The sequence below is a fragment of the Anthonomus grandis genome, chromosome 22 (assembly GCF_022605725.1).
Source record: "Anthonomus grandis grandis chromosome 22, icAntGran1.3, whole genome shotgun sequence".
NCBI lineage: Eukaryota > Metazoa > Arthropoda > Insecta > Coleoptera > Curculionidae > Anthonomus > Anthonomus grandis.
In genome coordinates, this window is record NC_065567.1 from 30,805,839 (window position 1) to 30,831,978 (window position 26,140).

Here is a 26,140-nt window from a genome sequence, read left to right on the forward strand (position 1 = left end):
ATTAAATGTCGCATATATATTTTCTGCAGAACCATTGTTTTTTATCAAAACCACCCTTACCCCCCCCCCCCACCCATCCCAAACATTTTTCTAGTAAGAAATTCCATTGAAAATTCACTGTTTTTCGCCCATAATATTCAATTTAATAATACTATTTTTGTATTAAATCTTTATTAATATACATATTTATAATTATATCAAATTTAAATAAATATACTGTGTTATTAGATTGGATATTAATGACGAAACCAGCTGTTATTCATGTGTATTATGTTGGAAAACAATGATTTTTTAAATCAATTTCTTACTGGTAAGTTATGTGGGGTGGGTGGGGGGGGTAAGGGTAGGGTTAATGATAAACTGTTTTTTTTTTCAGAAAATAATTGCCTGAAAAAAAAGCTTTTTAAGAAAATTATAGGAGATAAAAAATCTATAGTTTTTGTATTTATACTTTTCTCACATAACTTTAAGGTTTTCGAGTAAAACGTGAAAAAACCCCATTTTATTTCTCGAAAGCAAGGCGTATCGCTATAAAAATTTCACTAGTTGTGTCATTTTTTATCGTAAATAAGTGAAAATTAATTTTTTTTAAATTCTAGTCAACTTTTTATTACCTAGGTTCCAAAATACTTAAAACTATTAGTACATTTATCAACCGTATATGGTCAAGGTATATTTATTAAACTGTAGAAAATACATATAAGATTCTGTTTACACAAGGGCGAAAATTTCGGCATTTAAAATAATTCACAAGGGATTTACCTAGCTAGTCTTTACACTCTCAAATATGTGATAAAATGACCCCGATATCACATATGTATATAGCACTGTGTAAGATACCATATACTTTTTATCCGATATTTATAGTTGAAGTTCAATAAAAAATGTACATCTGGTGTAAACCAAAAACGTTTAGTTAACTATCGTGTGTTGCTTGGGATGATCAATCATTTCACTCATAATATTTTTCACAGTTCCGTACTAAATAAAAAAAAGGAAAATTACCACGAAAATATCAAAGAACACCTACAAAACACGCATATCAATAAAAAAAAATCGTAAAACCATCGGCAAACAAAGAATCGGAGTCGAATTGACTCCATATTATTTACGATTTTGCGAATTTTTTGAGATTAACCGGGATTACGCGTTTTATCTGTAAGATTTCCTATAAAAACCCCACCGAAAATGGCGAAAATCTTAGTTAAGTTGGGGGCGAGACTGAAAAAAGTGAAAATGACAGCCGACAAGAGTGCGATCAGCCCTATGTTCGAGGTAGACGTCGTAAAGGCGTTCAAACGACGTTGGTACATTCTCGCTATGTACGTGTATTATGCCACTTTGAGTTGCTTCCAGTGGGTCGAATATTCCATTATTACCAACATAGTGATGAGGTACTACAACGTCTCCTCGAAAATGGTCGATTGGACCGGGGTCATGTTTATGATCGTTTGGCCGATCTTTGTTTTCCCATCGTCATTTTTGATTGACAAATTGGTTAGTAACACTTTTGATATATTTTTTTTATTTATAAGAGTAGAACAGTCACACCAATAGAGTCGATAATGAAGAACAAATTGTGTTCACCATATTCTAACAAGAGCAAGTGGGGTGAAGTGAATGTGATCGGAGTGATTTACTATAAATTTAAAATGTTTGTTTTATATCTTTAGGGTCTTCGGTTTGCCGCCCTGACCGGATGTTTCCTAACAGCAATCGGTGCCACAGTGAAGGTATGCCTGGTACGACCCGATTCGTTTTGGGTAGTCATGGTTGGCCAAGCGATAGTGTCGGTGTCACAACTATTCACTTTGAGTTTGCCCCCAAAGTTAGCTGTCACATGGTTTAAACCAAATGAGGTAATATACTTGTTAAATCCTTTGGCACAGTACTATTTTTGTAATAATTTATTTGAATTTATGGCCAATATTGGCCTAGTGTGCTGTTTATTTTTCAAGTTTACATTCAAATTTTAATGGCGCTTATAACACTATACAATATTGACAACAAAAATGTCTCTATAATACAACCTTAAATTATGTAGAAATAAACAATTAACGCTGTTTTATATTAAATGGTTATATATCAAATTTAAATAAACAATGTCTGAAAAAACATTTTTTTTCATCAACATAACCCTTGCCCCCCCACCCACCCCAAACATTTGCCCAGTAAGAAATTATTTTGAAAAATCACTGTTTTTCTTCTATAATATCCAGTCTTATAGCACTGTTTTTATATTAAATATTTATTAATATACATATATATAATTATATCAAATTTAAATAAATAAACTGTGTTAATAAATTGAATATTAAACGACGAAACCAGCTATTATTCATGCGTATTATTTTATAAAACAATGATTTTTCAAACAATTTCTTACTGGTAAGTTGTGTGGGGTGGGTGGGGGGGGTAAGGGTAAAGTTAATGAAAAATGGTTTTTTTTTTAGAAATAATTGCCTGAGAAAAAATATGCTTTTAAGAAAATTATAGGTGAGAATATACATATATAACTAGTCTTTAAACTCCATCACTACACTTCGAATATGTGATAAAATGACCCCGATATCACATACAGTGCATCCCAAAAGTTATGTCTAAATTCATTTAAAATTCAGGGGTGTGTTCGAAAAAAAAAACGCTTGGACCCATCGATTTTTATTTAAAAAAATCGACGCATTTGTGTACGTGAAGTTTGTATATACAGGGTTGCTCAAAAATAAATTGCGACCCTCAACATCATTTTTTCAAATGAAAGCACCTTTTTTTTATTTCATCTTTGAATTCTACGTATGTTTCATGCATCATGTCTTATACCTAAAGTAAACAGTTATCGAAAAAAAAAACGATTCATGTAACAAATAAAAAAAGAACAAAAATTGAGTGACAATATCCAAGGCGATCAATAAAGTCTCGTTGCACATTTTCAATCATTTCCGGAGTAATGGGCGCACTTCTCTGCGAATTCTCTCTTTCAAGTTGTCTAGATTATTTGGCCTATTAACAAATACCTTCGACTTGAGGTATCCCCACAAAAAAAGTCCATTGGTGTTAGGTCAGATGACCTAGCAGGCCATTCGATAGGTCCTCTCCTTCCTATCCACCGATTGGGAAAGGTTTCATCCAAAAATGTACGCACAGTGGCAGCATAGTGCGGAGGAGCGCGCCATCTTGATGGAAAATTAGTTCTTCGTCAGGATAGTCTAGGTCCAATGGATTTGGAAATAAAGCTAGTAATGCTGGAACTAATTCAAATTGGAGAAAATCGAGATACACTTGTCCCGTTAAAGTCTGTTCAAAGAAAAAGGGACCTATTACTCTTCCGCGCACTATTCCACACCACACATTTAGTTTTTGAGGGTACTGGGTGTTTACCTCCATCATCCAATGCGGATTATCTGTTGCCCAATATCGATAATTCTGTCTGTTCACACTACCATTCAAACAGAACATGGCTTCATCGGAAAAAATAATATTTGTTACTAAATTATTATTTAGATTGCACATGTTTTGTAAGCGTTCACAAAACTCATTTCGCCTATCGAAATCGTCATCAAGTAACTCTTGCACAGGAATAACTTTGTAGGGGTGATATTTGTGCTTTTTAACTATTCGGTGAACTATAGATTTCGCCATGTGTAAATTTGCCCCAATCTGCAACAGAGGAGTGCATGGATTTTCTTCCAAAAAAGCAAAACGTCAAGTTGTTCATTTTCGGCAGATCTCTAACATGACCGAATTCTCTAAATTTAGCCTCTATTCTACTCACCACCTTTTGACATATCGGATCAGGATGGATTTCATTGAATAATTGAGCAGCTTCTCTTTGAGTACGTGTCACCAAAGCCAACACAGAATTTCTATTTTTTCTCGTTCCGTTAACTTTACCATTGTGAAAACCGCAACTTTGCTCGTACACTTCAGAATTGACAATATCTCTTTGGCCTACAAAAAAAGGTGCTTTCATTTGCAAAAACTAAGCTGCTGGTCGTAATTTATTTTTGAACAACCCTGTGTATACAAACTTCACGTACAAAAATGCGCAACTTTTTAATTTTTAATTTTAATTGAATTTAGACATATCTTTTGGGAGCACTGTTTATGCCAACGTGTAGCATACGATATACTTTTCATACACGTATATATCAATATCTATGAGATATTTAGAAAATAGTAGTAAATGCATTAACATAAATGAAACACAATAAAAGTCCTTTCATAGTACACAGTACTAAGTATAGCCTGGCACAGTACTATTTGTGTAATAATTTAAGTGAATTTATTGCCACCTTTGGCCTACCGCATTGTACTGTTTTTTATTTTATTGATTTTCCAAGTTATTTGCAAAATTTTACATTAAAAATTTAATGACATACAAAGAAGCGCTTAAGTAACTAAATGCTTACGTGTGCTTATAACACTATACTATACATTATCGAAAACAAAAATGTCTATATAATAGCTGTAAATTTCAACCTTAAATTATGTACCAACAAACAGTTAACGCTGTTTTATACTAAACAATTGTATATAAAATTATATCAAATTTAAATAAATAGTGTTATTAAATTGAATATATATTTTCTGGAAAAACATTGTTTTTCATCAACATAACCCTTGCCCCCCCACCCACCCCAAACATTTACCCAATAAGAAATTATTTTGAAAAATCTCTGTTTTTCGTCTATAATATCCAATCTGATGAACTGTTTTTGTATTAAATATATATTAATATACATAATTATATCAGATTTAAATAAACAAACTGTGTTATTAAATTGAATATTAACGACGAAACCAGCTATTATTCATGCGTATTATTTTGAAAAACAATAATTTTTTAAAACAATTTTTAATGGTAAGTTGTGTGGGGTGGGTGGGGGGGGTAAGGGTAGAGTTAATGAAAAACGTTTTTTTTTTCCAGAAAATAATTGCCTGAGAAAAAAAATGCTTTTTAAGAAAATTATAGGTGCGAAAATACAGGGTGACCCATTTGTTTTCGGGTCACCCTGATAAAAAGTTTATTTTTGGTGCGATTTTGCTCGGGTTTTTTTTAAATGTTGGGTCCAAAAAAACTGCATCATTATAACAAAAAAAAAATCTGCCATGCAAATTCCAAGGCCTACTAATGTCAGTTTTTAAGGGCCAAATTTTAAGAAACCATGCTAGGCATTTTTTTAGCAAAAAATTGTGCACATTACTGGATTCGGCATCCCCCAAAACGGCCAAATAACAATTTTATAACAAAAAATTAAAAGGGAAATTATGCATTTATTTACATTTAAAAATGTGTAGATAGCCATGAAAAAAACAAATTGAACAAAGATAATACAAGCAAATAACAATTCCAAACTAAATACAAATAAAAACAAACAATAAACTAACAAAAATAAATACAATTAAAATAAAAACAACAAACAAAAAAATTAAAAATTAACCGCTACTAAATTTTTGAAATTTCTACTAATCCACCATTGTTTTCTATGCATTTTACATTCCTTTTGCCTACATTTAAAATAACTTTACGGACTTGCTCTGGAGTAATTTCTGAACAAACCTGGATTATTCTGACTTGTAGATCTTCTAAATTCTGAGGTCTTGATTTGTACACTTCTTCTTTAAGTAAGCCCCAGAGAAAAAAATCGAGTGGCGTTAAGTCAGGGGATCTCGGTGGCCACTCAACGAAAGGACTGTTTCGTCCTATCCAACAGTTTTCAAAATTTTGATTTAACCAATCTCTCACTAAACGCGCATTATGGACAGGACAACCATCTAATTGAAACTTCAAATTAAGGTGATATCTTAAGGGTAAATCTTCTAATGCGTTCGAAAATTCGTTCTCAAGAAAATTCAAAAATTCAATTGTATTCAAATTACCATTAAGGAAAAAAGGGCCAATAATTTTGTCGCTTAGTATTCCACACCAAACGTTAATTTTTTGCGAATACTGTCTCCTTGCATTTATTATAAATTCTGGATTCTGCACGGACCAGTGGCGGCAATTTTGACTGGAGACTACGCCATTTGTGGTAAAAGTGGCTTCATCGCTAAAAAGGATTTCATCTAGAAAGTTTCTGTTAATTAAATATTTTCCCTGAAGCCAATAGCAAAACTCTAATCTTCTTGCCTGGTCACCATCCTCTAAGGTGTGCAAAAATTTTGGCTTAAATGCTTTTATGTTATTTTTTTGCAAACATCTTCTTATACTTTCTCTGGGGATGTTAAGGACCAAACTAGCCGTTCTGGCACTACTTCGAGGATTGCCGTTAAAATATTCCAAAATGTAATTTTCATTTCTTCTGAGCCCACGCCGTCCATTATGTCTATTTTTAAGTAGATTTTTCGAAACAGATCCTGTTTCATTGAAAATTTTATTAACACGTTGCACAGTACTTAGACTTACTGGTCTATCAGGATGCCTAATATTAAATTCTCTGGCAGCTTCTCTCATCGAACGCGTGTTACCACCAACAAGACGAACAATTTCAATTTTTTCTCCTCTTAAATTTAAATTTTCCATGATTACTAATACTATCTAAACAAGTTCTATTACCACTTTTGACAGTTAGAGGTCAAATGTGACAATTCAATATTTCAATAATTTTTAGAGACAATTTAGAAGTAAAGCGCATTTCTTTTTTTTATCATAAAATTGTTATTATTTACGACCGTTTTGGGGGATGCCGAATCCAGTGGTGTGCACAATTTTTTGCTAAAAAAATCCCTAGCATGGTTTCTTAAAATTTGGCCCTTAAAAACTGACATTAGTAGGCCTTGGAATTTGCATGGCAGATTTTTTTTTGTTATAATGATGCAGTTTTTCTGGACCTAACATTTAAAAAAAACCCGAGCAAAATCGCACCAAAAATAAACTTTTTATCAGGGTGACCCGAAAACAAATGGGTCACACTGTATGTATATATTATACGATTCTGTAAAAATCGGAGAAAATTTCGGCATTTAAAAAAATTGACAAGGTGTGTTATAAAATAACCCCGATGTCACATATATGCCACTGTGCAGCATACGATATACTTTTCAGACACGTATATAACTTATAGTGTAATAATGGAATATCATTAGCCCAAAACTAAACAAGGATTTAAAAATTGAAGTTAGCTGTCACATGGTTTATACCAAATGAGGCAATATATTTGTTAAATCCTTTTATAGTATACAGTACTAATCATAGTTTGACACAGTACTAATATTGTAATAATTTAATTGAATTTATGAATGACATTGACCTACTGTACTCATGATTATTTTATTTATTTTCCAAATTACTTCCAAAATTTTACATTCAAATATTAATTGCATACAAAGAAGCACTTAAGTAAATAATACTTGTGTAAATATTGAATATATGTATATTTTCTGCAAAAACGTTGTTTTTCATCAACATAACCCTTGCCCCCCCACCCACCCCAAACATTTGCCCAGTAAGAAATTCTATTGAAAAATCATCGTTTTTCGTTCATAATATCCAATTTAATAGCCCTTCTTTTGTATTAAATATTTATTAATATACATAATTATATCAAATTTAAATAAACAAACTGTGTTATTAAATTCGATATTAATTATGAAAAGAGCTGTTATTCATGCGTATTATTTTCGAAAACAATGATTTTTTAAAACAATTTCTTACCGGTTAAGTTGTGTGGGGTGGGTGGGGGGGTAAGGGTAGGGTTTATGAAAAACGTTTTGTTTTTCAGATAATAATTGCCTGAAAGAAAACTACTTTTTAAGAAAATTATAGATGAGAATATACGTATATAATATACGATTCTTCTTACAAATCGGAGAAATTTTCAGCATTTAAAAATACTGACACAGGACTTACATATCTAGTTTTTAAATTCAATTACTACACCACAAATATTTGATGAAATTTTCCTGAAAAATCACTTTTTCGTCCATATTATCCAATCTAATAACGCTGTTTTTATACTAAATATTTATACATAAAATTATATCAAATTAAAATAAACAGTGTTATTAAATTAAATATTGCATATATATTTTCTGCAGAAACACTGTTTTTCATCGAAACAACCCTTATCCCCCCACCCACCCCAAACATTTGCTCAGAAGAAAATCCTTTGAAAAATCACTGTCGTCCATAATATCTAATCTAATAGCGCTTTTTTTGTATTAAATATTTATTAATATACATATATATAATTATATCAAACTTAAATAAACAGACTGTGTTATTGGATATTAACAACCAAATCAGCTGTTATTCATGAATAATATTTGGAAAAAACAATGATTTTTGAAAACACTTTCTTTGGAAGAATTTACATATCTAATCTTTAAACTCAATCACTCAATCACACTTCAAATTGTTAATATTTAAATAATATTCCAACATTTGATTCTCCATAATCTTCTCCAAATGAATGAATGTGAGTAAACTCTGTAGGGCTTCCAGTTACAGGTAGTTTTAGATTGTCTCGCCCTGAAGAAGCCAATAAGCGGAAACTCGTGTCGATGAGTACCACCCTGATTATTTTTTTCGACAAAATATCCTGACAAACCTATCCTCTTATCTCTTTCTTTTACATATGTACGTATGCCATAAATTTATTAATACCAGTTTTCAAAACCAAATTTCTTACGTCAAAACCGATATCAATTGACTTCGCAAGTCAATAAAATCGACTTTTGGTACGTTTGACATGGGATTAACCCGATGATCTGTTAAGAATTCATAATACGCACCTGTGCAAGGCGCGTTTATAATTATGTACTGCGCATTTCAGTTTAATTAAATTTGAATAATATCATTACATCAGAGGTTTATGTATTTTATGATATGGGATTATTTATGTAAATAAAATAGTGTTTCATTTAATAATGTATAGTAAGGATTTCATATGAGGGAGATATCAAGAAAAATTATATTAGAATTCTCCATATATAAACCCTGAGTAGGTAGTAAGTTCGGCCCTGGCGCATTGAGTCAATTGCATCCGCGGAGGTTATGCGCGCGCAGCTGTATTCAGTGCAAACTTGAACTGGAGTGACAGGACCGTAGTGCCAGGTTAAAAATAATAATTTTCGTTATTTTAGTAAATCCAATTATTAATATTTAGCAAATAAAACGTTGTTTTGAAGTTGAAATCCAAATTTACTCTTTTTTTTTCAGATCTCAACTGTATGTTCTATAGGAGTTTTTGGAATGCAACTAGGTAGTGCAATGGGATTCCTAATACCCCCGATCATAGTCGAAGATGATCCAAATATAGTAAATGTTGGAATCAGACTTAACTATTTATGCCGAGGACTATCACTACTTTGTATTCCAGCATGCATTGCCATCGTGTGGTGTAAGTTCTATACTTGATAACAAATTTCGAATTAATGATGGTTTGTGTCCAGACTTTCCAGATATGCCTGCTTACCCGCCAAGTGAGGCTCAAGCAATGGAGCGAAAATCCATGAAACATGTTACTTGGACAACATACATGGGATCTTTAAAGGAGCTGTTTACCAACAAAGGGTTTCTTATTCATACTTTGGCCTATAGTATTAGTTATGGTATTTTTTCGGCTTTTGGGACATTGCTGAACCAGTTTATTTTATCATACTTCCCGGTAAGAATTTTAAAAACTGTCAAATTTTGACAAGTTTACATTGTTCATGTGCCATTGCTGCTTTTAAGGGTGCTGCACAAGATGCTGGAAGAATGGGCCTCGTAATGATTTTAGTCGGCATGTCCGGAGGTGTATTGGCTGGATATGTGCTGGATAAAACTCGGAAATACAAGTAGGTCCAAGTTATTCCAGAAAATTCAAATATTTCAACTTTTTTCATCTTAGGGAAACCAATTTTGTTATTTATATTGGTACAGTGGTGTGCCTTGGAGGGTTACTGGTCAGCTTGCAAATGAAGGCCAAATATGTGGTATATGTTACAATAGGAATTTTTGGGTAAGTAACTCTTTTAATAAATGCATTTTCTCTTATAGTATCTCTTACAGGTTTTTCCTGAACGCATATATCCCTGCTGGTATTGAATTCGCTTCAGAACTTACGTACCCTGCAAATGAAAGCACTACGACAAGTCTTATTACTGCTGCCTCACAGACGTTAGGTCTGCACAAGACAACATTGGTGTAACAACAATTATTTAAATTTCTTTTAGGTGTCACATTTACATTGATGCTAGGAGAAATCAACACTAAATGGGGTACATTTTGGGCCATTATCATCCAAATATCTTTACTTATAGCAGGTTGTATCCTAACCATGTTTGTTCCCAATAACTTAAGAAGACAAGCGGCTTTTAATAAGGCTTTGAAATTTACTGAAGTGCCTCAGCATGATCCTAACGACAGTGAAACGGTGTAGGATTAATTTAAGACATTAATGCTTAATTTATTTAGAGTCTGGAAAAATATCTGGATTGTAAAATTATTTATGACAGAAGACCGGGTAGCGTTATTATCTATTTGTACCATGTACAGAGAGAGAAATAAAAAGATCTGAACTTATTGGAGTTTTTCTTCATTTATAAGTAACTTCCTGAAAAATTGCACTTACTGCAACCTCATTTCCAATCAGAGCGTAAGAACCAAATAAAATGGGAATAAATCGAGAAAACATGAAAGAAATGGAAAATTCACTGTGTGGAAAGCCGGAAGTACACACTTTGGATTCAATATAAAACGTTCTGGATTTAAAAGCTATTCAATATATGATTTTAATGGAGGCCAATTTTTACTGTTGGGTTATTGTTAGGTTTTTGCATAGACTTTTTTTAATTCGGAACTTGTTAGGAAAAGATAGACTTATGTCAATAGCAACATGTAAAACAGAGAAAGGTATATACAGCAATTTTTTTTAGGCTTTAATTATGTGAGTACTTACTGCTAAAATGTGATAAGAGAAAAACAGGCCTATACTATTATAATGTGTAAGACAAAATACAAGGCTGCACTTAATAATTCAAGTATCAGTTAGTTTGTTAGATAAAAAAAGAGCTATATGAATAGCAATGCGCAAGACAAGGAATGATATAATTGAGAATGTTCGTAAGTTTTGATGTTAATGCTGTTATGCTACAAATTATGACCGAATGATATTACCACGTTTTAGGACACAATGTGTTAGAGAAAGAGAGACTTATGTGAAAATCAATGTCCAAAACAAGGAACGGCGTTTTTTTAATTTTGTAAACCCCTTTTCTTTAAAAAATTCTTAAGTTGTATCAAATAAAAATTACAGAGCCGTATTAAAGAAAACAAAATTTATAATGACACTTTTAATTCGAAACATCGGATTATTAATAGTAGTTGATTTAAATGCTTATAGTTTTATGATTTTTAGTACAGTTCATCACAGAGAATGACAGACTTATGAGAGCAACAATGTGCAAGACAAGGAAGAAAATATCTCAACATTTTCATATTATTTTTTTAAAGAAATCTTAATGTTTTTATGAATCAAAGTTTACAGAGCCATATTAAAAAAAATTAAATTAATGATTACAACTCTAAATCGAAACATCGGTTTATTAATAGTAGTAGATTTAAATGATTATAGTTTTATGATTTTTAGCACATATTATATTAGGGAATGACAGACTTATGTAAACAGCAATGTGCCAGATCAGGAAGACGTATCTCAAAATTTTCATACCATTTTCTTTTAAGAAATCTTAATGTTGGTATTTAAAAAAATTAAATTGATGATGACCACTCTAAACCGAAACGTCTGATTATTGTTAGAAGGAGATTAGAATACTTACAGTTTAATGATATTGGCGCATTAAATAATGTTTTAGATAAACATAGACGTATCTAACTAGCAATGTGCAAGACAAGAAAAGGCATATCTGAAAATGTTTATACTATTTTTTCCAAAGAAATTTAAAAAGTACAGAACCGTATTTAAAAAAAATTGATGATGGCTGCTTTAAATCGAAACATGGGAAGTTTAATGATATTGGCACGGTTCATCAAATAGGGTTTTAGATAAAGATAGACTTATGTGAATAACAATGTGCAAGACAAGGAAAGGCCTATCTGAAAATGTTCACTTCATTTTTATAAGGAAATCTTAATGTTGTCATGAAATAAAAAAAAACAGAGTCGTATTAAAAAAAAAGTTTATTGATGATTACCAGTCTAAGCCGAAACGTCGAATTATTAAGAGTAATTGATTTCAATATTTACAGTCTAATGATTTTTAGCACAGTTCATTGCATAATGTGTTAAAGAAAGAGAGACTTATCTGAACAGATATATGCAAGACAAGGAAGGACATACCTCAAAATTTTCATTAATTTCTTTTAAGGAAATCTTAAAAAATTAAAAAAAATCGTCAAGTTATTTACAGTAGCCGATTAATAAATTTACAGTTAAATGATATTAAAACCGTTTGTCAAATAGTATGTTAGAGAAAGAGAGACTAATGTCAACAGCAATGTGCAAGACAAAGAAGGGCATATTTCAAAAATTTGGTACCATTTTTTAAATTTTAATGCTGTTATATCAATTATGATCAAATATTTACAGTTTAGTGATACTGGCACAGTTCACCAAAAAATGTCTTAGAAAAAGAGAGACTTATGTGAACAGCGATGTGCAAGATAAGGAAGGGCATATATCAAAATTCATACCATTTTTTTAAGGACATCTTAATGTTGTTATAAAATAAAAAGTACAGAGGCGTATTTAAAAAATTGAATTGATGATGACCACTATAAACCGAAATGTCGGATTATTATTAATATCAGATTCAAATACTTACAGCTTAATATTATTGACATGGTTCATCAAATAATGTGTTAGAGAAAGAGAGACTTATATAAACAGCGATGTGCAGGACAAAGAAAGGCATATTCCAAAATTTTAATGCAGTTATTAAATATAAAGTACAGAGCCGTACTTAAAAAAAATAAAATTGATGATGACCACTTTAAGGCGAAACGTCGGATTATTCTTAATAGGAGATTAAAATACATACAATATAATAATATTGGCAAAAAAGAAAGACTTATGTGACGAGCGATGTGCAAGACAAGAAACGATATATACGAAAATGTTCATACCATTTTTTTTAAATCTTAATGTTGCTATGAAACAAAAAGTACAGAGGCGCATTTAAAAAAATTCCATTGATGATGACCACTTTAAGCCAAAACGTCGTAATATTATTAATAGCAGATAAAATACTTACAGTTTAATGATATTGGCACAAAAGATAATTTGTTAGAGAAAGAGACACTTAGGTGAACAGCGATGTGCAAGACAAAGAAGTCATATCTCAATATTGTTAGTCAGTTTCCACTTCTTTCAAAGGTTTCAAAGTCATTTCTTATTTTACATTATATTATTTTTTCAACTTATCTTAAGATAATAATCAATCATAAAACTTCCTTAAATCATAAAAATCTAACTTCTAACCATGATAACTCAAAAAGTATTCCAGGCATTTTAATAAGGTCCTCACTCAAAGTTAAGGCAATTCCTAAGGAACATTTTCATATATGAACGATTTTTGTAGGTCAAATACTTTTTGAATTAGGCTCAGTTTTACATTAAGTGGACCTAGTGGAATTTTCGCAATAAGATTTAATATGGCGTTTATAGAGGCATTTTTGTACATAACTCAAAAAGTTGTTTGGAGATTTTTATATTTTTTATAGGAAATAATAGGAGGATCCCTAGGGATGCAGTTCTTGCATAAAACATCCTTTTAGTTGCAAAATCAACTGAGCTATAGCAGTTTTGGTTCATAGTACTTCATTGATAAATCAAAAACTACTCCAGGCATTTCAGTGAGGTTTTCACTTAAAGCAAGTAGGCAAAGCTTAAGGCAATATCTAAGGTACAAGTAAACAAAGTTCGAAAACTGCTCAATTCTTTACCTTAAGAATTTAAAAACAAAGAAATCTTCTGCTTTGTCTTGCACAGTGTTGTTTACGGAAGTCTGTCTTTTTTTAACTCCTCATTAAAACCTTTATTTAGGACCTTACATTATCTACAGCAAAAAATTTAATTTTTACAGTAAAATCCCCACGCAGTCAAGTTTTGACAATTACGCCCCTGGAATCAAGATCATTGATTTTTAAAACAATATTTTAAGATCAAACCTATACATTTGTACATGTAAATACCATAAGTCTATATAACCAGATGTTATCTTGATGGATATAATTAAAAGGTAAATATTATGGCATGAGGGCGCGAATATATAAGGTTTTTTTATATATATAGTCCAAGAGCATTTGCATGTGATATTAATAATTTAACCAAGGTAGAGCACCCTTTAGACCAATCCAATGGATGTCCCCTTTTAGATAAACCAGCTTTTTAAGTATTTTCTGAAAAAATTATCCAAATCCATTTAGTAAAAATCAAGATATTGATATTTTTCTCATTGGAGTGCCTGGAAGAAACAAAGTAATATGTCTCTTAATGGCAACTAAATATCTTGATTTCTAGTGACTAAAATGTTGTGATTATTAATTTTTAGGATACTCCAAGGGCTCTTTAAGTAACTATTGAAAGAATTATTGAAATCCATACACTAGAAATCAAGATATTGATATTTTTCACACTGAAGAACTATAATAATTTATCTCTTATTAACTGAATATCTTGATTTCTAGTGACTAAAATATTACTATGATTATATACTATATGTTCTATCACTTTCTGAAGAATAATTTAAAATAGATCAACCGTTGCCAAAGCAAGCTGTTTTTTTAGAACTCCATATTTTCAACAATGGACAATAATAAGAATACAAATTGCACTTTGACATACTGAATAATAATAGGACTAATTTTGTAAGTCCATTATACAAAGGGTGCTATTTGGGAAAGAGCAAATTTCCTCCTTATTTAGTTCTATAAATAACGCTCGAATTATATCTAATTTTTAGCTCTAAAAATGCCATATTAAATTTAAGAATGTACGTAGTCAGCTCCCAGGCTAAAAAGCTTGTTACCAAGCAGGATCTAATCACATAAATTGCAGTCATATAAAAAGCTACATTATCTTATTAAAGCAATTTAGTGTCCCTGGGCCTCGTTTTTGAAATATTACGCTTGTACAAACTAGACATTTTCCTTTTCCAGTTTTTCTTGTAAAAAAAGCGCCGGAGTTTGCTTAATTTCGTATGGAGTCTTATAATAAATACATCAAGGGAAAATTCACTTTTTGGTTTTTTAAGTTTGATCCTGAAAAAGCAAGGGTTTATGGTAAAACTTGACCAGGTATGTCAATTTAATAATCTGTAAAATAAGCCAAAGAAATTATGTTTGAGGTGAGAAAAAAAATATCGTGAAGGTTTAAGCCTTGTGCTTTTATTTTTGCAAACTATTAAAGTAAAAAATGTATCTTTAAATCAAGCTTTAAACATTTACCTGTTTTACTTTGGAATTTTGTCACTGACAAACAAACAAATAAATAAAAAAGAACAATATACATAGATTCTTAAAGGGAATTTAATGCTCTACAAAAAATGTCTCTTTTAAAAGTTATTTACAATTTAAGTTAAAGGAAAAATTAAATTTAGTAATAGCTTTTGTTTAATTAGTAACCTCCATCGCAGTATATCTAGGCGTCGGATTAATCTAAATTATGTAAAAATTAGACTTAAGAATTAGACTGAAGAATTACATCAAGAACGAAAATTCTTTTTTCCAACATCTGGAAAATTTAAAAGTTAACAGTAAAAGTCTGGAAAAATAGAAAAACTTTCCATAAAAACTTCAAACAATCAAAAAACAAACAGAAAATTACGTCATACATGAAAAAATTTGAGCCCCGTTTTTGAGCCCAAAAATGGGCCCTAAAAATGCGAGATCTCAGCTAATATGGGAGCTATGTCCTTGCGGATGGTCTCGTTGGATTCAAAAGGACGAAACTAAGACAGAATTGTTGGAATTTTCCCGATAGCTCCCATAGGAGCCGAGATATCGCCCTTCAAAGTTTGGGTTTTATCATTTCTCGGGTATACCCCCCCGTATCGAATTTTTCACCAAAAATTGATTTTTTTCGAATTTGAACTAACTATACCAGCGGCTTGTTCCCATCACCTACAACACGAAAACACCGGGTTATAATGAGTTTCGAGAAAAACTAAGGGAGTTATAGCACTTTGAAAATGCGAAAAATCGATTTTCTTTAAACCCGAAAATAGCTATAGAAACCCCTATCAGCGGCTTATTCCCATCGCCTACATTACGAAAACACCGGGTTATAACGGAATTCGACCAGAACAAGTGGAATTATAGCACTTTGAAAATTCGGAAAAAAGTCAGTTTTCGACCCCGTTTTTGAGCCCAAAAATGGGCTACAAAAATGCGAGATCTCAGCTAATATGGGAGCTACGACCTTGCGGATGGTCTCGTTGGATTCAGAAGGACGAAACTAAGTCAAAACCGTTGGAATTTTCCAAATAGGACCCATAGAAGCCGAGATATGGACCTCCAAAGTTAGGGATTTTTCATTTTAAGGGTATACCCCCCCGTATCGAATTTTTCACCAAAAATTGATTTTTTTCGAATTTGAACTAACTATACCAGCGGCTTGTTCTCATCACCTACAACACGAAAACACCGGGTTATAATGAGTTTCGACAAAAACTAAGGGATTTATAGCACTTTGAAATTGCGAAAAATCGATTTTCTTTAAACCCGATAATAGCTATAGAAACCCCTATCAGCGGCTTATTCCCATCACCTACATTACGAAAACACCGGGTTATAACGGAATTCGACCAGAACAAGTGGACTTATAGCACTTTGAAAAATCGGAAAAAAGTCAGTTTTCGACCCCGTTTTTGAGCCCAAAAATGGGCTACAAAAATGCGAGATCTCAGCTAATATGGGAGCTACGACCTTGCGGATGGTCTCGTTGGATTCAGAAGGACGAAACTAAGTCAAAACCGTTGGAATTTTCCCAATAGGGCCCATAGAAGCCGAGATATGGACCTCCAAAGTTAGGGATTTTTCATTTTAAGGGTATACCCCCCAGTATCGAATTTTTCACCAAAAATTGATTTTTTTCGAATTTGAACTAACTATACCAGCGGCTTGTTCCCATCACCTACAACACGAAAACACCGGGTTATAATGAGTTTCGACAAAAACAAAGGGATTTATAGCACTTTGAAATTGCGAAAAATCGATTTTCTTTAAACCCGATAATAGCTATAGAAACCCCTATCAGCGGCTTATTCCCATCACCTACATTACGAAAACACCGGGTTATAACGGAATTCGACCAGAACAAGTGGAATTATAGCACTTTGAAAATTCGGAAAAAAGTCAGTTTTCGACCCCGTTTTTGAGCCCAAAAATGGGCTACAAAAATGCGAGATCTCAGCTAATATGGGAGCTACGACCTTGCGGATGGTCTCGTTGGATTCAGAAGGACGAAACTAAGTCAAAACCGTTGGAATTTTCCAAATAGGACCCATAGAAGCCGAGATATGAACCTCCAAAGTTAGGGATTTTTCATTTTAAGGGTATACCCCCCCGTATCGAATTTTTCACCAAAAATTGATTTTTTTCGAATTTGAACTAACTATACCAGCGGCTTGTTCCCATCACCTACAACACGAAAACACCGGGTTATAATGAGTTTCGACAAAAACTAAGGGATTTATAGCACTTTGAAATTGCGAAAAATCGATTTTCTTTAAACCCGATAATAGCTATAGAAACCCCTATCAGCGGCTTATTCCCATCACCTACATTACGAAAACACCGGGTTATAACGGAATTCGACCAGAACAAGTGGAATTAAGGCACTTTGAAAATTCGGAAAAAAGTCAGTTTTCGACCCCGTTTTTGAGCCCAAAAATGGGCTACAAAAATGCGAGATCTCAGCTAATATGGGAGCTACGACCTTGCGGATGATCTCGTTGGATTCAGAAGGACGAAACTAAGTCAAAACCGTTGGAATTTTCCAAATAGGACCCATAGAAGCCGAGATATGGACCTCCAAAGTTAGGGATTTTTCATTTTAAGGGTATACCCCCACGTATCGAATTTTTCACCAAAAATTGATTATTTTCGAATTTGAACTAACTATACCAGCGGCTTGTTCCCATCACCTACAACACGAAAACACCGGGTTATAATGAGTTTCGACAAAAACTAAGGGATTTATAGCACTTTGAAATTGCGAAAAATCGATTTTCTTTAAACCCGATAATAGCTATAGAAACCCCTATCAGCGGCTTATTCCCATCACCTACATTACGAAAACACCGGGTTATAACGGAATTCGACCAGAACAAGTGGAATTATAGCACTTTGAAAATTCGGAAAAAAGTCAGTTTTCGACCCCGTTTTTGAGCCCAAAAATGGGCTACAAAAATGCGAGATCTCAGCTAATATGGGAGCTACGACCTTGCGGATAGTCTCGTTGGATTCAGAAGGACGAAACTAAGTCAAAACCGTTGGAATTTTCCAAATAGGACCCATGGAAGCCGAGATATGGACCTCCAAAGTTAGGGATTTTTCATTTTAAGGGTATACCCCCACGTATCGAATTTTTCACCAAAAATTTATTTTTTTCGAATTTGAACTAACTATACCAGCGGCTTGTTCCCATCACCTACAACACGAAAACACCGGGTTATAATGAGTTTCGACAAAAACTAAGGGATTTATAGCACTTTGAAATTGCGAAAAATCGATTTTCTTTAAACCCGATAATAGCTATAGAAACCCCTATCAGCGGCTTATTCCCATCACCTACATTACGAAAACACCGGGTTATAACGGAATTCGACCAGAACAAGTGGAATTATAGCACTTTGAAAATTCGGAAAAAAGTCAGTTTTCGACCCCGTTTTTGAGCCCAAAAATGGGCTACAAAAATGCGAGATCTCAGCTAATATGGGAGCTACGACCTTGCGGATGGTCTCGTTGGATTCAGAAGGACGAAACAAAGTCAAAACCGTTGGAATTTTCCAAATAGGACCCATAGAAGCCGAGATATGAACCTCCAAAGTTAGGGATTTTTCATTTTAAGGGTATCGAATTTTTCACCAAAAATTGATTTTTTTCAAATTTGAACTAACTATACCAGCGGCTTGTTCCCATCACCTACAACACGAAAACACCGGGTTATAATGAGTTTCGACAAAAACTAAGGGAGTTATAGCACTTTGAAAATGCGAAAAATCGATTTTCTTTAAACCCGAAAATAGCTATAGAAACCCCTATCAGCGGCTTATTCCCATCGCCTACATTAAGAAAACACCGGGTTATAACGGAATTCGACCAGAACAAGTGGAATTATAGCACTTTGAAAATTCGGAAAAAAGTCAGTTTTCGACCCCGTTTTTGAGCCCAAAAATGGGCTACAAAAATGCGAGATCTCAGCTAATATGGGAGCTACGACCTTGCGGATGGTCTCGTTGGATTCAGAAGGACGAAACTAAGTCAAAACCGTTGGAATTTTCCAAATAGGACCCATAGAAGCCGAGATATGGACCTCCAAAGTTAGGGATTTTTCATTTTAAGGGTATACCCCCCCGTATCGAATTTTTCACCAAAAATTGATTTTTTTCGAATTTGAACTAACTATACCAGCGGCTTGTTCCCATCACCTACAACACGAAAACACCGGGTTATAATGTGTTTCGACAAAAACTAAGGGATTTATAGCACTTTGAAATTGCGAAAAATCGATTTTCTTTAAACCCGATAATAGCTATAGAAACCCCTATCAGCGGCTTATTCCCATCACCTACATTACGAAAACACCGGGTTATAACGGAATTCGACCAGAACAAGTGGAATTATAGCACTTTGAAAATTCGGAAAAAAGTCAGTTTTCGACCCCGTTTTTGAGCCCAAAAATGGGCTACAAAAATGCGAGATCTCAGCTAATATGGGAGCTACGACCTTGCGGATGGTCTCGTTGGATTCAGAAGGACGAAACAAAGTCAAAACCGTTGGAATTTTCCAAATAGGACCCATAGAAGCCGAGATATGAACCTCCAAAGTTAGGGATTTTTCATTTTAAGGGTATCGAATTTTTCACCAAAAATTGATTTTTTTCAAATTTGAACTAACTATACCAGCGGCTTGTTCCCATCACCTACAACACGAAAACACCGGGTTATAATGAGTTTCGACAAAAACTAAGGGAGTTATAGCACTTTGAAAATGCGAAAAATCGATTTTCTTTAAACCCGAAAATAGCTATAGAAACCCCTATCAGCGGCTTATTCCCATCGCCTACATTAAGAAAACACCGGGTTATAACGGAATTCGACCAGAACAAGTGGAATTATAGCACTTTGAAAATTCGGAAAAAAGTCAGTTTTCGACCCCGTTTTTGAGCCCAAAAATGGGCTACAAAAATGCGAGATCTCAGCTAATATGGGAGCTACGACCTTGCGGATGGTCTCGTTGGATTCAGAAGGACGAAACTAAGTCAAAACCGTTGGAATTTTCCAAATAGGACCCATAGAAGCCGAGATATGGACCTCCAAAGTTAGGGATTTTTCATTTTAAGGGTATACCCCCCCGTATCGAATTTTTCACCAAAAATTGATTTTTTTCGAATTTGAACTAACTATACCAGCGGCTTGTTCCCATCACCTACAACACGAAAACACCGGGTTATAATGTGTTTCGACAAAAACTAAGGGATTTATAGCACTTTGAAATTGCGAAAAATCGATTTTCTTTAAACCCGATAATAGCTATAGAAACCCCTATCAGCGGCTTATTCCCATCACCTACATTACGAAAACACCGGGTTATAACGGAATTCGACCAGAACAAGTGGAATTATAGCACTTTGAAAATTCGGAAAAAAGTCAGTTTTCGACCCCGTTTTTGAGCCCAAAAATGGGCTACAAAAATGCGAGATCTCAGCTAATATGGGAGCTACGACCTTGCGGATGGTCTCGTTGGATTCAGAAGGACGAAACTAAGTCAAAACCGTTGGAATTTTCCAAATAGGACCCATAGAAGCCGAGATATGAACCTCCAAAGTTAGGGATTTTTCATTTTAAGGGTATACCCCCCCGTATCGAATTTTTCACCAAAAATTGATTTTTTTCGAATTTGAACTAACTCTACCAGCGGCTTGTTCTCATCACCTACAACACGAAAACACCGGGTTATAATGAGTTTCGACAAAAACTATGGGATTTATAGCACTTTGAAATTGCGAAAAATCGATTTTCTTTAAACCCGATAATAGCTATAGAAACCCCTATCAGCGGCTTATTCCCATCACCTACATTACGAAAACACCGGGTTATAACGGAATTCGACCAGAACAAGTGGAATTATAGCACTTTGAAAATTCGGAAAAAAGTCAGTTTTCGACCCCGTTTTTGAGCCCAAAAATGGGCTACAAAAATGCGAGATCTCAGCTAATATGGGAGCTACGACCTTGCGGATGGTCTCGTTGGATTCAGAAGGACGAAACAAAGTCAAAACCGTTGGAATTTTCCAAATAGGACCCATAGAAGCCGAGATATGAACCTCCAAAGTTAGGGATTTTTCATTTTAAGGGTATCGAATTTTTCACCAAAAATTGATTTTTTTCAAATTTGAACTAACTATACCAGCGGCTTGTTCCCATCACCTACAACACGAAAACACCGGGTTATAATGAGTTTCGACAAAAACTAAGGGAGTTATAGCACTTTGAAAATGCGAAAAATCGATTTTCTTTAAACCCGAAAATAGCTATAGAAACCCCTATCAGCGGCTTATTCCCATCGCCTACATTAAGAAAACACCGGGTTATAACGGAATTCGACCAGAACAAGTGGAATTATAGCACTTTGAAAATTCGGAAAAAAGTCAGTTTTCGACCCCGTTTTTGAGCCCAAAAATGGGCTACAAAAATGCGAGATCTCAGCTAATATGGGAGCTACGACCTTGCGGATAGTCTCGTTGGATTCAGAAGGACGAAACTAAGTCAAAACCGTTGGAATTTTCCAAATAGGACCCATAGAAGCCGAGATATGAACCTCCAAAGTTAGGGATTTTTCATTTTAAGGGTATACCCCCCCGTATCGAATTTTTCACCAAAAATTGATTTTTTTCGAATTTGAACTAACTATACCAGCGGCTTGTTCCCATCACCTACAACACGAAAACACCGGGTTATAATGAGTTTCGACAAAAACTAAGGGATTTATAGCACTTTGAAATTGCGAAAAATCGATTTTCTTTAAACCCGATAATAGCTATAGAAACCCCTATCAGCGGCTTATTCCCATCACCTACATTACGAAAACACCGGGTTATAACGGAATTCGACCAGAACAAGTGGAATTATAGCACTTTGAAAATTCGGAAAAAAGTCAGTTTTCGACCCCGTTTTTGAGCCCAAAAATGGGCTACAAAAATGCGAGATCTCAGCTAATATGGGAGCTACGACCTTGCGGATGGTCTCGTTGGATTCAGAAGGACGAAACTAAGTCAAAACCGTTGGAATTTTCCCAATAGGGCCCATAGAAGCCGAGATATGGACCTCCAAAGTTAGGGATTTTTCATTTTAAGGGTATACCCCCCCGTATCGAATTTTTCACCAAAAATTGATTTTTTTCGAATTTGAACTAACTATACCAGCGGCTTGTTCCCATCACCTACAACACGAAAACACCGGGTTATAATGAGTTTCGACAAAAACTAAGGGATTTATAGCACTTTGAAATTGCGAAAAATCGATTTTCTTTAAACCCGATAATAGCTATAGAAACCCCTATCAGCGGCTTATTCCCATCACCTACATTACGAAAACACCGGGTTATAACGGAATTCGACCAGAACAAGTGGAATTATAGCACTTTGAAAATTCGGAAAAAAGTCAGTTTTCGACCCCGTTTTTGAGCCCAAAAATGGGCTACAAAAATGCGAGATCTCAGCTAATATGGGAGCTACGACCTTGCGGATAGTCTCGTTGGATTCAGAAGGACGAAACTAAGTCAAAACCGTTGGAATTTTCCAAATAGGACCCATAGAAGCCGAGATATGAACCTCCAAAGTTAGGGATTTTTCATTTTAAGGGTATACCCCCCCGTATCGAATTTTTCACCAAAAATTGATTTTTTTCGAATTTGAACTAACTATACCAGCGGCTTGTTCCCATCACCTACAACACGAAAACACCGGGTTATAATGAGTTTCGACAAAAACTAAGGGATTTATAGCACTTTGAAATTGCGAAAAATCGATTTTCTTTAAACCCGATAATAGCTATAGAAACCCCTATCAGCGGCTTATTCCCATCACCTACATTACGAAAACACCGGGTTATAACGGAATTCGACCAGAACAAGTGGAATTATAGCACTTTGAAAATTCGGAAAAAAGTCAGTTTTCGACCCCGTTTTTGAGCCCAAAAATGGGCTACAAAAATGCGAGATCTCAGCTAATATGGGAGCTACGACCTTGCGGATGGTCTCGTTGGATTCAGAAGGACGAAACTAAGTCAAAACCGTTGGAATTTTCCCAATAGGGCCCATAGAAGCCGAGATATGGACCTCCAAAGTTAGGGATTTTTCATTTTAAGGGTATACCCCCCCGTATCGAATTTTTCACCAAAAATTGATTTTTTTCGAATTTGAACTAACTATACCAGCGGCTTGTTCTCATCACCTACAACACGAAAACACCGGGTTATAATGAGTTTCGACAAAAACTAAGGGATTTATAGCACTTTGAAATTGCGAAAAATCGATTTTCTTTAAACCCGATAATAGCTATAGAAACCCCTATCAGCGGCTTATTCCCATCACCTACATTACGAAAACACCGGGTTATAACGGAATTCGACCAGAACAAGTGGAATTATAGCACTTTGAAAAATCGGAAAAAAGTCAGTTTTCGACCGCGTTTTTGAGCCCAAAAATGGGCTACAAAAATGCGAGATCTCAGCTAATATGGGAGCTACGACCTTGCGGATGGTCTCGTTGGATTCAGAAGGACGAAACTAAGTCAAAACCGTTGGAATTTTCCAAATAGGACCCATAGAAGCCGAGATATGGACCTCCAAAGTTAGGGATTTTTCATTTTAAGGGTATACCCCCCCGTATCGAATTTTTCACCAAAAATTGATTTTTTTCGAATTTGAACTAACTATACCAGCGGCTTGTTCTCATCACCTACAACACGAAAACACCGGGTTATAATGAGTTTCGACAAAAACTAAGGGATTTATAGCACTTTGAAATTGCGAAAAATCGATTTTCTTTAAACCCGATAATAGCTATAGAAACCCCTATCAGCGGCTTATTCCCATCACCTACATTACGAAAACACCGGGTTATAACGGAATTCGACCAGAACAAGTGGAATTATAGCACTTTGAAAAATCGGAAAAAAGTCAGTTTTCGACCCCGTTTTTGAGCCCAAAAATGGGCTACAAAAATGCGAGATCTCAGCTAATATGGGAGCTACGACCTTGCGGATGGTCTCGTTGGATTCAGAAGGACGAAACTAAGTCAAAACCGTTGGAATTTTCCCAATAGGGCCCATAGAAGCCGAGATATGGACCTCCAAAGTTAGGGATTTTTCATTTTAAGGGTATACCCCCCCGTATCGAATTTTTCACCAAAAATTGATTTTTTTCGAATTTGAACTAACTATACCAGCGGCTTGTTCCCATCACCTACAACACGAAAACACCGGGTTATAATGAGTTTCGAGAAAAACTGAGGGAGTTATAGCACTTTGAAAATGCGAAAATTCGATTTTCTTTAAACCCGAAAATAGCTATAGAAACCCCTATCAGCGGCTTATTCCCATCGCCTACATTAAGAAAACACCGGGTTATAACGGAATTCGACCAGAACAAGTGGAATTATAGCACTTTGAAAATTCGGAAAAAAGTCAGTTTTCGACCCCGTTTTTGAGCCCAAAAATGGGCTACAAAAATGCGAGATCTCAGCTAATATGGGAGCTACGACCTTGCGGATGGTCTCGTTGGATTCAGAAGGACGAAACTAAGTCAAAACCGTTGGAATTTTCCAAATAGGACCCATAGAAGCCGAGATATGAACCTCCAAAGTTAGGGATTTTTCATTTTAAGGGTATACCCCCCCGTATCGAATTTTTCACCAAAAATTGATTTTTTTCGAATTTGAACTAACTATACCAGCGGCTTGTTCCCATCACCTACAACACGAAAACACCGGGTTATAATGAGTTTCGACAAAAACTAAGGGATTTATAGCACTTTGAAATTGCGAAAAATCGATTTTCTTTAAACCCGATAATAGCTATAGAAACCCCTATCAGCGGCACTCTCACGAGATGTGTATTACGAAAACACCGGGTTATAACGGAATTCGACCAGAACAAGTGGAATTATAGCACTTTGAAAATTCGGAAAAAAGTCAGTTTTCGACCCCGTTTTTGAGCCCAAAAATGGGCTACAAAAATGCGAGATCTCAGCTAATATGGGAGCTACGACCTTGCGGATGGTCTCGTTGGATTCAGAAGGACGAAACTAAGTCAAAACCGTTGGAATTTTCCAAATAGGACCCATAGAAGCCGAGATATGGACCTCCAAAGTTAGGGATTTTTCATTTTAAGGGTATACCCCCACGTATCGAATTTTTCACCAAAAATTGATTTTTTTCGAATTTGAACTAACTATACCAGCGGCTTGTTCCCATCACCTACAACACGAAAACACCGGGTTATAATGAGTTTCGACAAAAACTAAGGGATTTATAGCACTTTGAAATTGCGAAAAATCGATTTTCTTTAAACCCGATAATAGCTATAGAAACCCCTATCAGCGGCTTATTCCCATCACCTACATTACGAAAACACCGGGTTATAACGGAATTCGACCAGAACAAGTGGACTTATAGCACTTTGAAAAATCGGAAAAAAGTCAGTTTTCGACCCCGTTTTTAAGCCCAAAAATGGGCTACAAAAATGCGAGATCTCAGCTAATATGGGAGCTACGACCTTGCGGATGGTCTCGTTGGATTCAGAAGGACGAAACTAAGTCAAAACCGTTGGAATTTTCCCAATAGGGCCCATAGAAGCCGAGATATGGACCTCCAAAGTTAGGGATTTTTCATTTTAAGGGTATACCCCCCCGTATCGAATTTTTCACCAAAAATTGATTTTTTTCGAATTTGAACTAACTATACCAGCGGCTTGT

At 34.6% G+C, this 26,140-nt stretch overlaps 2 protein-coding genes across 2 annotated transcripts in view; both read left to right on the forward strand.

The window, feature by feature from the left end:
• The first annotated feature begins 1,173 nt into the window (after nt 1-1,173).
• On the forward strand, nt 1,174-10,507 carry LOC126748955 (uncharacterized MFS-type transporter C09D4.1-like). Its single transcript, XM_050458509.1, has 8 exons — nt 1,174-1,497; nt 1,674-1,859; nt 9,161-9,341; nt 9,394-9,608; nt 9,677-9,780; nt 9,834-9,944; nt 9,995-10,107; nt 10,159-10,507. The coding sequence occupies exons 1-8, from the start codon at nt 1,189-1,191 to the stop codon at nt 10,362-10,364; spliced, it is 1,425 nt and encodes a 474-aa protein (XP_050314466.1). The 5' UTR covers nt 1,174-1,188; the 3' UTR covers nt 10,365-10,507.
• Nucleotides 10,508-15,040: 4,533 nt separating this feature from the next.
• The window catches only part of LOC126748412 (uncharacterized MFS-type transporter C09D4.1-like), a 33,085-nt gene continuing 21,985 nt past the window's right edge, over nt 15,041-26,140 (forward strand). The window contains exon 1 of the mRNA XM_050457646.1: nt 15,041-15,240. The gene's annotated coding sequence lies outside the window, so the exon portion shown is untranslated. The remainder of the gene's footprint in view (nt 15,241-26,140) is intronic.